At 38.1% G+C, this 18,443-nt stretch overlaps 1 protein-coding gene across 3 annotated transcripts in view; it reads left to right on the forward strand.

The window, feature by feature from the left end:
* The window catches only part of negr1 (neuronal growth regulator 1), an 89,204-nt gene that overhangs the window by 17,284 nt on the left and 53,477 nt on the right, over window positions 1-18,443 (forward strand). For all 3 annotated transcript variants that reach the window (XM_037248983.1, XM_037248982.1, XM_037248984.1), the window contains exon 2: window positions 5,237-5,475. In XM_037248983.1, coding sequence (XP_037104878.1) covers window positions 5,237-5,475 — 239 coding nt within the window. The remainder of the gene's footprint in view (window positions 1-5,236; window positions 5,476-18,443) is intronic.

Below are 18,443 nucleotides of genomic sequence, written 5' to 3' on the forward strand. Positions count from 1 at the left end.
TACTTTAGTCATCTAGATGTCATCAAGTAATTATCATCGATCTCCATTTTAGGGCACTTGACTTTTTTCCACTTACTACTTACTCTTCATGGTATTAGAGGAAATTTCACTGAGAGACTGTTCCACCCGGAGTGTCCCTGAATGAATACATAAGTAGGGCATGTAATATGTGACGCCACCCAACGGAGCCTCCCGCGCCTTTGCGGCAAGTATTTATTCCAATATTTGTAGATGACTGAAACTAGTTAACTTCTGTGGCAATTGTTTACTTCCTTTGTCAGAATGATGAATGTGGTCATACCTATCGGTATATGCTGGGGTTCCAATGTCCTTTGACAATGAAGAATTGTCCATTTGTGCCATGAACAGAGCACATCAACTGGGTGGATAAGCCCCGCCGGGAAGCCATAACAAACACCCTCCTTGTTACTGGCACTTTTAAAAAATCATCACATTAAAGGCCAGTGGCACACAAACTCTCTTTTCATTCTAACAGTATCTTGTAATAGGTTATAAAAATAGGTGATTTTTATTTATTCTTAACAACTGTCATTGACTGAATGCCAAACAACCCTGACAATTTGTATAATCCGGAGTCCTGTGTAAGCATTATACAAATGTGTTTTTCCTCCTTACTTCAGATTGAAACTCTTACAAGGCGGAACAAACTAATCTGTAAGTGCTTAGCGCTCTTGGCAAGCAGGCAAGAGTGTCACTACTCGCCACCCGGCCTTGACCCTCACTTTACTTCTCTCGCACTGCTTGGCCTGCTGCCAAGGCTGACCTGTCACTTGTGTGCCGAATGCTGAGTGTAAACTGCAGCAGCGGAATGTATATGCAACCAGGTCGGGTTAAAAAGATTCTCCAACAATATTGCCTAAATTGTGCAGTTAAACAGCAACGGAGCATCCCACAATAATTATCAAATGTGAAGCTATTAAACCTGTGGCGGTTTGCCAGTGACATTGTTTTAAACAAAAGGGGCTGGAGACGTGAATGTTTATTGTTACACTTAACACGTCTACCCAGGGATGCCCTTTGGCAGATGGGTTATCCCACCTCTGTTAGAGCTTTGATATTACGTCACGAGTCAGAATATAGGTTTCCGTCTATAACTGAAACCATCATGAAGGTCAATGTAAGTATCTCACACTCTGTATCTAACTTCAAATCCACACTTGTTTGAAATACTGCTTGTGCAAACACACATTCGAAAGAAGGCCGGGAAAGCAATGGGAGAAAGGTTGACAGCAAGAGGGGGATTAGGTAGACCTGTGCACAGATGGCTGCGGGAAGCAGATGTCCCAGTTGAGCTGTTCAGGGTGGTCCCTGCCAGATCCGAAACAGTGACAGAAATATGCAAAGCAAAAAAGGCTACCTCAGAACGGGTGGTATGATTTGGGTGAGCAGATGCTAAAACACACGTTCAGGAATGTCACTAGGAACATTGCAACAGAGGAAAACCACATGACCCATTTACATGTACGTTGGGAATACCGCTAGCATTGCAAATAAAAAAGATATGATGCCAATGCCTAGAGTTGCTTAAAAATTTATTTCCTACATCATTTTAGTGTGTGTGGGGGAGGAAATCTGATTGAATTGTTCTCTGTTTTTACCACTGTCACGACTAAACATTGGCTTGTCCAGAAAAATAGGTTTCACTGTTTTCTCTAATGGACTGTCATGATGAGATGTCGCTGTTTGATGTCTCCCACCTCATTGTCAACTGTCATATTTGGGCAAGTGATTCCCTACCTGTTATTGTTGTTACATATTTTGTCTGCATATGTAGTTCAGTTTCCCATTTTTGGGAGATGATCTAACGTTAAATGCTCCATTTGGAATATTGTCATTGTCTTTTTTCTGTTTCTGTGTATATGCGGCATGGCAGTGGAAGAATTTGAGGTACCGTATTTTCCGTATGGGCGCACCGGATTATAAGGTGCACCTTCAATGAATGGCCCATTTTAAAACATTGTTCATATATAAGGCGCATCGGATTATAAGGCGCATAGTATAAATAACTCAACGTTGCTCAAACGTTAATGCAATCACAATATAGTAACACTCGAAATAGTGAAAACAACAATATATCAATAACTCAATGTTGCTCAAACGTTAATATCACACAACACACAAAATAAACACGTAAAGCTTACTTTAATAAGTTAGTCCACAACTCCATATTGGTCCATATATAAGGCGCACCGGATTATAAGGCGCACTGTCGGCTTTAGAGAAAATTTGAGTTTTTTTAGGTGCGCCTTATAGTGCGGAAAATACGGTAGTATTAGCGCCATAATAGAGGCAGGATGGTACTTCTTCCATCCTGTTTTTTTTGAAAGCAGTGTCAAAATACAATAAGTGTTTGGTACTTAGTACTTATATCATATCTGCCATACTTGAGGTTACCACAAAGTTACATCATGCAGTTCCACGCTTCCTTTTCAATACTTTGTAGTGGTGGATTTGCATAGACATCCGTTCAAGGTAAATGTCAAAAGCCAGACAGTCAATTCAATTTCACAATAGCTCGTGTTAACAAGACATTTTAAGCTCTGGAAACTCTGAAAACCTCTTTGTACGTATATGGAGTGTTTGGGATGAGTCAAATTTGCCTCAGTGACTTAACAATTGTCGGGGTCATTCACTGATATGGCGTCATTGGTTTGCAAAGGCATGACAATTACGATCAGAACACATACAGACGTAATTGAACAGCAATGGTATTTTTCTCAAGGAGCTTTACTCAGTTGTCTAAAAGTGACAATTATAGGTTTGAAGTATTTTTGCTTGATAATTAGAAAGAAAGCCGATGTCTCTAGGTGATAATGCTAAATTGCTGCTCTTGTGCTGAAATGTTGATTAAAGAAATCATGCTAAGGTTACGCTTCAACTTAGCTGTTTTGTGGACAGTACATTCACATAATTATGTGGAAGAATTGTCTACTCTTAGATAATTGCTCACACTCCTCATGGCAAAGGCCAGTTTTAATTCTCTTATTATTCAACCAAATGTTAATTTGTGGGATCCATTCATTTTTATAAACTTTAATGTCTTTCAGCGAATGTTACCCTCCTAATTAAACCCGCTGACTACTCAGACTCCTTTGGAGATTTTATTCTATACATCTATCACATTGTATACAATATTATATTTTTTTACCTATATGAGTATATTGTGTTCCCGTTGGCCACAGTAATAACTTCATCCATCAATGAACAAGTGTGACAATGTGTGAAAAGACTTGATTGCGGTTCATGACAGGCTGTATTTAAATGTAATTTTGTAAATTATTAAAAAATTAAAGTAAGTAAAAAAATTATTTTATACTGCATGTGCCCCTATGCTATAAAAATGTCATGTGTCGGAGCCGATGCAGACTAAGAAACTAAAACACTGAGGTTGTGTCTAATGAGTACTGGTCACATCACACATGACTTTTTGCAGCATATTCTTTCTAGAAAATGTGGGTTGAACTTCAAATTGTATAACTGTCGGAATATTACACTTTGAAGGTTTCGTTGAATTCATATTGATGTAAGAATTGCAAAATAATCTACGGGTGACAAATTCAATAGGAAACTATCAACTGTCTTAATTACAAACACTAATCAACAAAATTATTGCAAGTTTTGAAGCCACATTCATAAAATTGGAGCGGCTACGTTGACAAACACCTAGGACCTCAGTTACATAAGATGTCAGAAATAGCCTATTTTGACTTGTATTTGTCAAGAGGTGTATAAACACAAGTGACACCTTCATAAGGGATTACATTGGCAGAGATAACAGTAATCATTTCTGGAGGAATAGTGCAAAGATGCTCAATCCTGACAAGCAGGCGGTGAATGAACGTCAAGGACAAGTCAATCAAGATGGAGAAAAATGTGAAGTAGAGATTCTGCCTGGGTATAATGTGCTCCAGCAGTACTTCAATCCATGCTTTCGTCACAAAAAATTCCGTTGAAAGGTGGATAGTGGATTTTTTTCTCATATTTTGAGAGTCATGGTTTGTTTTTATTTGATGATTCTTAAATAAAGCTGTTTACCCTTTGTTTCTAGCGGCCATTGAAGCCTTGTTTCAAGCCAACGTGGACAATTGTAGATGGCTGTGAGATAACATGGGGGACAGGTTGGGCTAGTGTGTCAGACCCTGATTCTTGTGGTTGTCTGGCGAGATGTTGAACGTGTCACAACATTTGTCACAGCAGTCGTGGTGAAGAAAGACAGAGCCTAGTTGGCCGTTAGAAAAATGGGGTTAACTCAACGAAACCTGACAGCATGTAATAACAGAACTTGCAGGGGGTCCATTGTGGGACAGGTAGCATTTGTTGCCGGCATCTTACACTCGCCACCTAGAGTTGAGCCATGTGTTTATTTTACCAACAGTGTCCAGCATAGCATTTTTATATAGACTGTTGAATATGTGTGTGCATTAATGTGTTTCTGTTTGTGTCTCTGTAAATGAGAGAATAAGAATAAGGAGAGGCAGATAGAAATATTTAATGCTATCAGCACTTGGTATCAATGATTAAATATTTAGTACTCGTACCGATATCAGTTTGAAATAAAAGTGGTATCAAACATCCCTACTGAAAACGCTACGAGCATTAAAGTTATAAGGACCAGGTCAAGGTTCCATCAGAACTTTAAAGCTACTACACGTCTAGCATGTGACACATTGTCTTTTGAATCTGTTCTGACTAAAAGAAACTTTCAAGACTATGGAGTCATTCCTAAGAGAAATGTGCTGCTCAGTGTTAGAATGCTTGGGCTCATTCACGGGTCATCCAGAAGGATAATTACCCAAAACACACAGCTCTCCTGACTACACTAAAGTGGCCTTCTATGGGCCCTCATGTAAATCTTGTAAAACCGTTATAAAAGGATTTAAAACATGCAGCCTGGAGAGGGTAACCTTTAAATAATAAATATTGGTAGCAGTTTGTACAAGTGACGTAAACCAAAAGGCCTTTTGACAGATGGCTAAAGCTCACTGGAAGATACAGAAACTGTTTACTTGCAGCAAACGGTCGTGCAACAAAATATTAAGTTAGGGCGAAGATCAATTTGTCTCAGTTATATGGTTACCATCACACGTTACAATTTAGCCATCAATTGTACCCAGTTATGGTGGCACCTCAATAAATCTACATGCCTCATACATGGACTACATACATGATACAAGATTTTTGAATACATCTAAGCAGCATTTCTTTGTTCCTACAGGTGCTACCTGTCGGATGGAATCTCAAAAGGAGCCTGGCTAAACCGCTCAAGCATCATTTTTGCAGGGAATGACCAGTGGTCCGCAGACCCTCGTGTGTCGATTGTGTCCAGCGTTGGAGACAAGCATGAGTACAGCCTTCAGATACAGAAAGTGGATGTAACGGACGATGGTCAGTACACATGCTCAATTCAAAGCGAGCGCAACGAAAAGCCTAAACTTCTCAATCTCATTGTAAAAGGTATGTCATCTTTTCTTTTATGTTTGTTTCTGCAGTGCTTGATGACAGACAAATGTTTGAAACGATAACTTTTAGTCGTTTTTATGACTGGGTATTTTTTCTACTTTGTGCTATCAAAGTCATTATAGACATTTGATGTGTTCAAATAGAGGTTCTATTCATGTCAGTCGTAATTACATAATACTACTCCTGCATATCTGCCACCATATGTGCTGCTTTCTTCTCATCTTAGTCTTATTGGAAGAGCAAGTGCTTTAAGAATTTATCTCCCACTGACATTTCTTTTGTAGATGTGAACCAACACGGTTGGTTATATTTTTCGGCAGAATGTTTTGCAGCACAAAGAGGTTTGCTTAACTAAAGCAGCTTTAATTTATTTAGGCAAACAAAAAACAAAAAAAACAAGATGTGATTATTTTGAGATAGAGATCATTAGAGTGGTAGCATTCTCTATGTGATACTGAATTGAAGAACGTCTCCAAATATATAGCCATTAAACATCATACAAATGCAGCATGGATCTTTGGAGGAGAAAATTGAATTTTATTTTGTGCATTTCTCTGTAACATGGTCAAAGATAGCATTTGAAAGATTAGCATTTATCACACCGAATAGTAGGAATTATTGCATGTCTGATGGTTATGTTTAAGATTTTGAGCTGCTCATTGTAGTGATAGCTTTGTTTGTCTGAGCTTTGTGTGACTTGTAGTGACCCCCGCCCGATCTCTTGGGCGATGAGATAAAAACGTCACTCGGTTTTCTATTTTAGAGAAAAATTGTTACCATTCAGGTGTAGTATGGAGCCCTGGGACACACATAAATCCCGTCTGTCCTGCTGCAAATTAAAAGTGAACTGAAAGTTAAGGCGAAACGCCTATGCATATCAAACATGGTACCTCTAATATTAAAATTTTGAGTGAGTTGATTTTGGTTAGAAAGTGTGTAGTCCACTATCACTGATAAAATATTGTGGTAGCATTTAAGTTGCGCATCCTGCTGCAAAGACAGGCGTGCATATATACTAGCTACTGGTGACGAGAGCATTTTCATTTGCACAAATAAACACGGGAGCCTGTTAAAGTGCAATTACTGTTAAATGTCAGTCAACATCCTTGGAAATACAATACTGCCTACAAATCCTGTCATCTAGGCCATTTCACCCATCAGCTACCATGAGCTCAGAATTTGCAGTGCTCTCAGGCCATGATGGTTTTACATATTTTCTAAACTGTTATATGCCAACATCCATCTGCTTGCTCTGCACTTTAAAAGCGAGTGGGTATGAAGTCAAGCTGTAGTAGGTATGAATACACCATAAGTGTCTTTTGAAAAAAATTGTGCTTGCTCGTGTAGTTGTACATTACACTGGGTGGCAAGAGACGTTAGAGAAGCTTACGCTTACCTCCCTTTCGTAAAAGGTGACTCCCAGAAGGCTTATGCATTCAAATCAATTCTACTGGTACCATATAGACATAGCAGTGCTTAATTTTTCATCTCACTCAGAGTTGAGGTCAAAATATAGATACCTCGGAAGAACTTGAATGAGGAAAGTTAATGATATATATTTTTTAAATCGATGATATATGCATATTTCTACTTTATTGAGTATATGGATGTGTTCAAAATAAACTATGAAGCCGTGAGGCCATACTCTGTAGTACTGTACCATATTGCATTGTGTCAAATTATATTGAATCGTATACGTATCACAAGGTTCACAGAGATACCCAGAGATCCTCACTTGTCTTTAATGTTCCCTATACTATGAGTTACCAGACAGAATTGCGAATCAAAGTCCAACAGATTTAGTTCCAAGAATGATGAATACCAGAATGAGACCAGTATAATTGATTACAAACCATGGAGCCTTATCAAGCACACAGATGTGCAAGAATGTGTAACGCCGGATTCAATATTCATATACTGTCATAGTCAACGCCCACACAGAGGGCCAAAAATCTGTATGTGCACCAAACTTGGTCTTAAATAGTTTTAAATGGTCTAAAATTATGAAGGGTGCAATATAAATGTGATTTATAGAAAACTGGTTTTAAATAGTCTAAAATTATGAAGGGTGCAATATAAATGCGTACAGCCGGAAGCAAAATAAATGCAGGAATTAAACAACTCCCGTCTTTTGGCAGAGGAGCCATACAGCAGTAGGTACTTGGGTAAAACCCTTGCAATTGCACCGAACTTAGTGAATAATAATAAAACAAAGAAAGACGAGGAGGATGCTCAGCTCTGTTAACACACCACTCACTGCAACTACTATGCAGGAGGGCTTTTTATTAAACACGCCTACTTAATTAACACAGATGTCTTCACTTAACACAGGTCTCTTCACTTCAACCATAGGTGTCAAACTCAAGGCCCGATACGGCCCACCACATCATTTTATGTGGCCCCCGAAGACAAATTTGCATCGACTTCATGTATCAATACCAAAACTACAAATAGTTTTAGTCTCCAGATTCAAACCTAGTTATTCATCAGTTTGTTGTGTAGACTATACTGTATATAATAAAAGGCCTTGGCGGTCATAATGGCCCTCCGAAGAAACTACGATTCGGCCCGCAACAAAAATGAGTTTGACACCCCTAACTTAGACGATCAATCAACATTTTCTGTCATACCAAGAAATAATAAATACAACTAAACAAAACATAAAATAGAAACAATATATAATTGAGAGCATAATGCAACTCAATATCTGTATGTGTACCAAACTTGGTCTTAACTGGTTTTAAATGGTCTTATATTGTGAAGTATAGAAATGTGTATCGCCGGAAGCAAAATAAATGCAGCAATAACCAACTCAAGTCACATCATGCAATTATATGCTAAAGAGGCAGAATACAACGCCTTCATTAGTTCAAACATTTCTTTTTTAATGATCATGCCAGATTGCATAAAATTGGTGCCTACACAAAAATCTTTGCTTGGCACATTGGTTGTGTAGTTTTTGCATAATCCCGCTAACAACACATATTGGTCGTGTCATTTTTGAGTAATCCTTCCGACAAATCCTCTACAACTATATTTTTCAAGTAACTTTAGTTCTTACATGCAAGGATCGGTGGTGCTTTCATATCTCTTGTGTGAATATTTGCACTAAGCCTCCAAAGATCATGTGATCAACTGGAGTCACCTGCTTGGCAGGCAGTAATGATCACTACATGACCATCATGTTATTGTAGTTGGCTTTCTGTACAACATTCTGTAATAGGAATCTTACCGAGGGTGTTCCGGGTCAGAGCGGCTCCTCACAACAGGCCATATGGCACAAGGCAGCTCAAGCTACTGTGCCAATTTTCAGCGTTATGATAATATATTTCGTAATGGCTTGATTTCCTAATAGCTGGAATCATGTGTGTAAGGCCAAACAAGTGGAACGAGTAGGTTGGTTACGATTAAGTAGTATTACGATTCAATTCAATTTTGTTCGGCTGCTGCTTTTGTCATGTTTGTTAAATATTTTATGTAAAAATGTATGAAAGCTCTCCGAAACCCAAACTAGGGGTGCAATACGATTCAAGAATTGTAATCGTTTAGAGGTCCAAATCGCAAAGTTATGTCAAACCTCACCTCATTAATTTAGATGCTGTGTTTGCTTCCCATATCTCCATTCATATTTAACAGCACTCACCAGAATTATATAGAATTTAAAAAATATAATTGCTTTGGTATTGCAGTTTTAATTTTCCCCATTGGATCACTTTAGTTTTTGCTGTGTTGCAGTTGAAGGTGGCTTTTGCTGATGTTTTAAAATATACAGATTACATTCACGAGAAGCTGTCTAAATTTAGCTCAAACAAAAAAAAAAAAAACATCAAGGTTAATGGGATCTACTGAATTAGTGAAATGTAATGTTTTTTAGCAAGATTTTATACATAACGTATTTATAGAGTCCTCCTGACCATTTTCTCGTCTTGTACCGAGGATTGAGAGATTGTGATCGTTCCAACTACACCACACAGCCACCATCCTTCTCTGTTAATTAAGATTGTAGATGTGTTAATGCATTAAATATGCACCCTGTCTAAGAATATCTTGTCACAGTGAAAGGGGGTTTGAGGCGTTTTGCTGTCATGGCCCTTGGTAGTCTGTTTAATCACAACACACGCCTCTGGGCCAAGCTGTTGAAATGCATTCACACATTTTACCCGCACATGTTTTTTAGAATCTTCATTTAAAAATACAATTACTGCAATTTATTATTGGTTTTTTTTTCTTTCTTAGTATTTCACACTGTTTTCTTAAACTATGAGGGGACCGGAAGATGTCGCTGATATAGTCCTGTAAAGGGTTAACAATTCTACAAATGTCAAGACATAATCCGGCAGGTGATGAAAAATCTCACAGACATTAATATGGATCGGAGCAGATGTGAAGAGAGAATTCACCCGCCCCTGTAGGATGACTCAAAGGAATGTGTGGAGGTTTGAAGCTCTGGGTTGTCAATCCATTCACTATGTCAGAAAAGAGAGTGTGCTTAATGAAATAGTGTGGCCTTGCTAATCACATTTCATTCTAAAATGCGATAAATCTGTCACTCCCACAAATAATTAGCAGGTATATTTGAAATTGATGTTTTCCCTGTCCTCGTCCAATTACCTACATGTTGCTTGAAAGCATATGTCTCCACTTTCATTGAATGTGTACATCTCATATATTATGTGAGATACATGCTCGGCATTTCAACACCACCTCACCTTTAAGTGTTTGTCAAGAAGCAGCAACCCACACCTAACCAGAAGGTCACCACATGCGTGTCAAGCAATATACAACAGGTAATGCTAAGAAAGAGCTATGGATGGAAAAAGTATTACTCATCGTGCTTAGAAAAAGACAATCCACACTGCACTTTTTATTGGTGTGCATTTCATACACAAAGACCCTCATGACGGTCCATGTGCTATAATCAAGTGCTCACAATTAAGGTAACTAATTAAGAGTAAGTTCCCAAATGGGGATGCCTTGTAAGCGTCTCAGTGGGGTAGTGAGGCATTCAAACAGCCTGGCTTTAATGTTGCAGGGAAACTGTGGTGAGAGTGCACCCTAGTGAGGATAAGCGGTTTGGAAAATGGATGGATGGATGGACGGACGGAAGCATTAATTGTCACTATGCCACTCATGTTACACAAATCTTGAACCGGTATTGGCCCACCTTAATTCTCTGAGCTGGATAGGGACAATTACCGTATTTTCCACACTATAAGGCGCACCTAAAAACCTCAAATTTTCTCAAACACCGACAGTGCGCCTTATAATCTGGTGCGCTTTATATATGGACCAATATTGAGCCACTACAGCAGGCGTGTCCAAAGTCCAAATATATGGATTTATATATGGACAAAGTTTTAAAATGGGCCATTCATTGAAGGCGCGCCTTATAATCCGGTGCGCCTTGTAGTGCGGAAAATACGGTACACGTGTGGACACAGTGTTTCAATAAATAGTTTAAAAACAAAAACTATTGTCTGCATAAGATTGCTCTGTAAATCTAACTGCAGACAATCTCACACTCCCTACGTTGCAGGAACCATTTTGGAAAGGCCATTTTCTTTTTTCGCGTGACTCTGCCACGGTTAACCCAGTTGAATGTAATTGGTGTCTACTGTGTGGACTAAAGCACAGTCCACAGTCCTCAGGCTTTTGTTTATCATACACTTTATCACAATTAGAATTCCGGTGAAACAGATTTTTAGGGGGTGAAGCATTGGCAGACATCTACGACAAACACTGGCTTTAATTGGGCAGATAAATATCACAGGCTGAGCTCCTCGTCCCTGCAGCACAAGTGCATGCATCAAGCTGAATACAGACTGACCACCGGCTGTGGGGGATATCCACCCTTCTCATCTCTCAAATTCATCTGTTGGCCAGAGTGCAAATCAAGACAATGCCCTGTCAGCTACTTGACACCATTGCTGAAGCATGACAAACAACTAGAATTCAAAAAGAATGAAAAATCATTGATATTTTATATTTAACAAGATCAGATTTGCTGGTGTTCTGTATGAACGCCTTTTATTTGAACAAGCCCTCCAAAGGGAGAGCTAAACAAACGAGATGGGCTGACATCTGTATTCTGCAAAGCATAGGCTCAGGGTTTTCCATAATGACCAATTTATTGAATATTCATGACTTTGGCCTTTCCCAACACCTCAGTGGGACAGAATTGCTCTGTAGTACACACGAGTTGTTCAGACACGATCGTGTCCCACCACCCTGTGGTGGATATTGGACGTCATCAGAGAATGAATGTGGCAGCTGACACCAAACTATAAATACCCGTGGGTAAGTCTTTGTACGTGTGCAGTGAACAGCCATGGCCACCATATTTCTTATAACATACTCGATGACTCATCGCAATGTAACACGAACCTGGGCAGGGTCATGGCAATTGCAAAAAAGTGTTTAAACTTTGAAAATGAAGGCTTCATCTCTACTCAAGAATCTAATTGGAGATTAACATGAATATTTTAAGGAAATGGCTTATTGTCATGACCAGTGCATGAACAAGGACAGTTTTGCACACGGTGATGATGGGGATGGCTAAACCAGTTTGAGGCTTGACAATTGAAAGTTCCTAAAAGTCTTTCAAAAATTATCATGCCTCAGCAAATAGGGATTTCCGATAAACCGTCATGAAATATGGAAATGCATGGGAACATAATTTTGTATGGGTGGGAGTTAAAAGTAATCAATATAGAATACATTTATTATATTTTTTTCAACACAAATCAACAATTTTTAATCTTAATTGATGCATTTGGATTACATTGTCCACAAATCTACCCAAAGCTACAGTGTTGAGCAATAACAGACATTTCCATTTGTTTTATTAGTAGTTCAGATAAAAAAAAAAAAAAAAAAGATCTGGGTTAAGCTTGGATGGAATTCTTTTCTTGTGCCAATTCAAGACATGCAATACCAGGAGTGGGCGATATTTAGAGCACGCATGACCGATTAAAAATTACATTCATTTATGTTGACTTCAGGACTCCATACAGAAAAGTGCTGATTTAATTAATAGCACGATGCATCTATAATTGGTGGAGTCACACTGCACAACCAATAAGCAGCCTGAATAAGCCAATTTCTTTATTATTTAATTTCTTTTTTTTCCTCAAAAATGTACTCTGAAAAATGTGTTTTCATGTATTAATAGATTTTTTTGGGGTGGGCATATTTCACCCCAGAGTAAAATAAATATTTTTGAAATGACTTGTTGACATGGTAAATACGTCTCTCTATAGAAACATATTATTAACACCACACATTTTAATCATTACAATTTTTTCAGGGCTAATGAATATTTTATTTGGCAACTTTTATAAATGCAACCACAAAATTTTGCATTTAGAATTGAGGGTATGCTTGTACAACTAGCATCAGCTATAGTATCAATTGTCTTAATACACTCCATATACGTAGTCTGAGTGTAGGAAACCTTGTTAAAGAGCAGAATCCGACACCCTACTGTGATGAGTTCTTTCATGTGACTGCACGTAGCATGCTGGCAAAAGTACCCTCCACATTAATCATGACCTGGACTTTAGAATGTTGAACTCTGACCTTTCCGGTCTGTGACGGATGGGGATGAAGCTTTTGTCCTCCCGTTAGATCATTGATTTTATACATGCACGTGGACACACACGCACACGCACACACACACACACACACACACACACACACACACACACATGGCATAAGACTTCAAGAAACGATCATTGCTGTTGAAACAGGCTACAGTTTTGTTGAATATAAAGAAACACACCTTAAATGTACTTTTAAAGATAATTTAATAAGCTTGATTTCAGATTCATCTTGACATCCTACTGATTTAAAATAACCAGGGATTTTTTGAATGTAAAATAATATTACCCTGCTGTTGTTTATCCCAAGCATGATGTTGTGGCTGGATTTTTGAATTAATTAGAAAGTAATATCACTAAGTGAATTGAATGTTCAGCTCTGCAAACCCATTGAAGATTGCCACTCGTTTATTAAAAATGTTCCTTATCCTCAGTTAATTTCCTTTATTCTTGATTTTCCATTGCGTAATATTATTTTAAAACGTTGATTGTAACATTCATCAGCAACCCCAGACAATGTATGGGATCTAACAACTACAGAAACACTTTAATTTATTCCAACAACAAAACACCATGATAGAATATTTTAACATTACTTTTACATTGAAAATATTGGCTATTATTTTCGTATCATTTGTGTTTTTGTTCAACAGCCTGATAAACCCAAAGCCATAGAAAATACTTATTAGTAATAAATAAATGAAATACAGCAAGTAGATTGTGTGAACTCTAATTTTGATAGACTTGTATACTCTTTGGAACCTAAAGAATGAATTTGTTCCATCAGCCATCTTTTTGGCTTTATGTGTTTGTTACAAGAGAAATTCCGTGGAGAAAAAGAGTATTTTTCATGCACATTAAATGATCCGTCAGAACAGAGGCTTACGTGTCTGCTGGCATACTTTGGATCACACTGTACCACGCCATCACACACAATCATCACTCCCTCAGGCTAATTTCTGTGGAACATTAGGAGGGTGAATCGTTGAATTCATCTTTGATAATGATTCCATTATGGAATAATGCTCATAAACCAGTCTGCACTTGCTTGGAATGTATTTGTGTCTTAAGTCATTTGCTCTCCGCCACCATTCCCTCACATCTCCATTCTTTATTCATCTAGCCACAGTCTTAGCCACACGCAGGAGGAATATGAGGAGATGCCAAGCAGCAATAAACGCTGATAAGGGTTATATACTGCATTCTACCACTCCACTCTGAAACTCTCGCATGCTGCCAATATTGCTGCCGGGCCCACTTCAATGCGTAGGGAGGAAAAAATAAAATATACTTTACCGTGAATGTCTATTTTCCTTTATATCGTGACTTTACGGCTTAGTGTTTTGCTGTAAAAAATATCACGACTGAAATATCAGCTTAGACCAAGAATTATGGGAGTGTTAAGCATCCTTTGTATATAATATATGAATGAATAGACAGACATGTACAGTATAGAATGTGTGTTTTTTTTTCTTTTCAAGCTGTCTAAAAGCGCTACAATTTCGAAAAGCCTCATTTGACTTGCAATTCAATCGGTTTAAACATAATGATAACTGCTTGAGTGGCAAAAGGAACATTATCATTGACCTTGGTAATTTTAAGGGACAAAAAATAGTGTCCAGTGTGATCAAAATGATCCTTTTTACAGTACAGTAGTTTTTTATTAGTTCCAAAATCGGCCACTGTTGTTTATTGGTGGCAGATTACATCGGTTTTGCAGATGTGCTTGAGAAGTAGCCATGTTGAAAGGGACCATCAAATGAACACTCGGCTCAAAAGGGGCATGCCAAGTTGTGTCACACTGGTTACCCCAATGAAATATTACTGGCTATGCCCCTGCTGCTTCTGTTCTTGTCAAGTCCATTCAAAATCTTCATCTCACTGTTTGGGTTTCTATTAATTTTATATTTTTGATTCCGCATGCAGTGTTTGTCTTTTTGTTTTATTTTTGGAAAATATTCCGTACTTCTGCCTTGGCACCCTGCTTTCGTGTCCTTGGGCCCACCACAATAGCAATCTGAGACGAATATGAATCATTTTTATTTATTGAATTATTTTTGTTTTACCTTGAATGATTGCGCCAGGCCTACAAATATAGTAACTAATACCTTGGTGTAACATAAAGTGTCAGTGTTTATTTACTTTCAGGATGTGCTGCTTAATTAACAAATTTGAAGTTGGTCCTTTGCGCTGCAGTGTAGGTAATGAAAACCTTTAGGAATAGCTGTCTCATTACTGAGGTGTACTTTACAATCTACACACACAGATATAGTGTACAGGTGTATTATAATTCATATACTGTATATATCTGTTTAAACAAAGCCTTGGCGACATCTAATTAGATAGTCTTAAAGGTAAAACTCTAATCTTTCCCCAAACTACGACTTTTGTGCTGCGGTGTTAATTCAAAAAATTATCTACACTCGGATGGTTTTCTGTTTTGTCACAACCATTACAGTCCATTATGTTTAGCATGGATAAGCACCAAGGACAGCTATAGAAGCCCTTTCTTTCTCCATTGTTCTGTTTTAGAATGTGAGTAACAACTCCTTACATCCCTGCAGTTGCATTGAGGTCAATTAGACCAAGTGGCTAGTTCTCTTCTCTGCACTCTAATTGGAAAACTCGATGGCAGTGCATTTAGTCAGTAATAGAGTGTTGTATTTATTTGGTGGTGAAAGTCGGCATGGCGGGGTCTTTCAGAATTCAGAGAGGAGCTCGGTTGCCTGTATGTTACTTTGCAGCTCCAGTAGAATTGCTATGCGTTTTGATAATGCAGCTCTAAGCGCTTCTGTAATTCAAGGGGGCATCATTAGATGCTTATTTTTTTTCACCCGCTGTGTCTGACAGGAGAGAGAGAGAGCCAGAGAGAAATGCTGCCTGGATCAGCTTTGGCACCTCGCTCTCTGCACCTCCCACAGGGCTAGAGGAGGGGAAATTAGAGGAGAATGAGAAAACATGAGAATCATTGTTGTTAATGAATTAGCATGCTAAGGAAACAACATGATGTGCATGCAGGCGAAGGAGAAGGGTTAGAATGTTCTATTGTTTAGTGGAAATATCATTGTTATTGATGTGAAGAAAAGAGCCTTTAGACTAGAAATAACTGATTGGGATTTTGTCATTATAAGATGGCTGTTTTGTAAGCATCATCTGTCACAATAATCATTATCACATACAGAGCTAAAACTAGATTGTGTTCCATACACAATTTTTGTGTTTCGAGTCGACGTATACTAATTTGACCCAAAGCGTCCCATTTTTATTGTACCTCTGTCACATTGGTGTGATTTATATTCCAACAGAAGTATTAAATATGAAGCTAAAAAAAGATACTGCAGATTATGGCGCTTAGAGGGTGACTTGAAGGGGTGTTTCAGTTTACGGGAAAGGTCAACTAAATCCACCCGTTTCTCCCAGGACAATTTTACATGTCACCAGTCATTGCTTGTGCATAATCAAGCCCTTAACCCATATAGAGAAAAACATGCAAAAGGAAAAAATGCAAATTTTGTTTGTTTGTTTTTTAACAGATAGGTGGAAAAGTGATCATTTAGACCAAACATTGCAGAGTGAATATATTTTGGAATTCAATGTGACCAATACTGCATTTGAATCATTTATTCACTTTCTGTGTCATTGTTGTATCCTCTTTGCTGTCACAAACTGAACAAAACAAAATTAACCTAGACACGGTCATAGCCAAACGGTTTGGCACTCATCATCAAAATGTTTGGAAAAACCAAGTAGTCCTCACAAACAAACGATAGTATCAGTAGCCAACTACAACATTTTCAATTTTGTTCTATCAGACATGGAGGAGATGAGTCAACAAAGGGTCCTACAGCAAGTACACACAAGAGTCTGAAGTAATAACCAAGATTCAACACAGGTCCGTTTACACCAAATATCCATTAGCAATTTCCTCTCACTTTGATGCAGATCTGTTGCGGTAGAATAGTGCTTATTGCACACAAAAAAAAAGGGTCATAACATTGCTGATAACTCGTGTAAGGACAGACTTTGATGTTATGTGTCATACTAACCCCCCCACCACCCACCTACTCCGAACCATTATGGCTCCCGTATTGATTATTAATGATGAGTCATCCAAAAGGTTTGTCCGAAAGGCAATCTCAAGGCTCCCAGTTGTTTTGTTGTGTACTTATTGAAAGGGGAACTCAGTGAAAAGTGTTGACTCATCTTCACATTGGATTATCTTGCAGTGAGCTTCAAGGAGGGTTTTAAGGGCGACACACTTTACAGCATGGTCGACTTACTTGGAGAATCAAATTGTGCTGATTAAAAAAAAATGCTTATAATCCTTTACTGGTGTGGAATGTTTGTCCACACACATGACTTGCTAAAATGCCCTCGTCATTGACTTGATTTTTGTCTGAGGGTGTCTCAAGTTGATAAAACTCAAATAGCTCAGAACCAGAGAAAATATGATTTGGTGCCCAGCGGTAAGTGACAATCGTCTGCCCTCAATAGAAGTTTCTTCATTTTTTTTCTTATCTATGTTTTATTATCACCTAAGTGCTTGGTTGAGATTTTAGAGCTTCTGCCTAGATCTCCGTTTTTATAGTGCAGTATGCTGTGTAGTAAATTAAATTTTCTTCTTGTAAATGTCATTTTGACAAACCACTAATCCTACCTAACATTTTTGGAGCTGGTTGAACTTGGGGTTTTAAGCACTGCAGGCCTGTAGACATATAAAACATACCATAGTTGTTGGGCTACTCATTGTCTCATAAAACCAAATAAACAGATGTCTCTAAACTCAGTATTTTGAAGGACTCCTTTTTATCTTCCGCTATACAAGCATCCAGAACACAGATAACACTCTCTTGCTTACTTGATGACGAATGCAGCAGTCTCCAAGAGCAACAGTCTCCCTTATTAAAGCTGATTTGATCAGATTTTGCAGTGGTGTCTGTTCAAGTTTCTGAATAAATGCTGTGAGAAACAAAATGCAAAAACAAAACACATTTGATTCTTGCACATATACTACTTCCTCCAAATGTCCCAATTCCAAATAATTATATGACCTCAGGGTCCATTATTTATTTTCTCCAAGATATATCTCGCATAATCTGTTTTTAAGTAATTAAAACCTGAGTTTGCAGTTTTAGAACTGCTAGCAAGATTTGAATGTAGCATCACTTCACCATTCGAGTTTCGATCCAAAGCCACACTCCTTCGAATGTGCTTGGTAAACAAACACAAACTGCTACATTGCTAGTGTGACTTATTGGAGTTTTGCAAAATATCAAATGTAACTCATTTGATGTTGATTTTTTTTTTTTTTGCAACATACAATCAATTAAAAATCCAAAAGAGGTGTGTGGACGGCAACAATAA

The sequence above is a fragment of the Syngnathus acus genome, chromosome 4 (assembly GCF_901709675.1).
Source record: "Syngnathus acus chromosome 4, fSynAcu1.2, whole genome shotgun sequence".
NCBI classification, from domain to species: domain Eukaryota; kingdom Metazoa; phylum Chordata; class Actinopteri; order Syngnathiformes; family Syngnathidae; genus Syngnathus; species Syngnathus acus.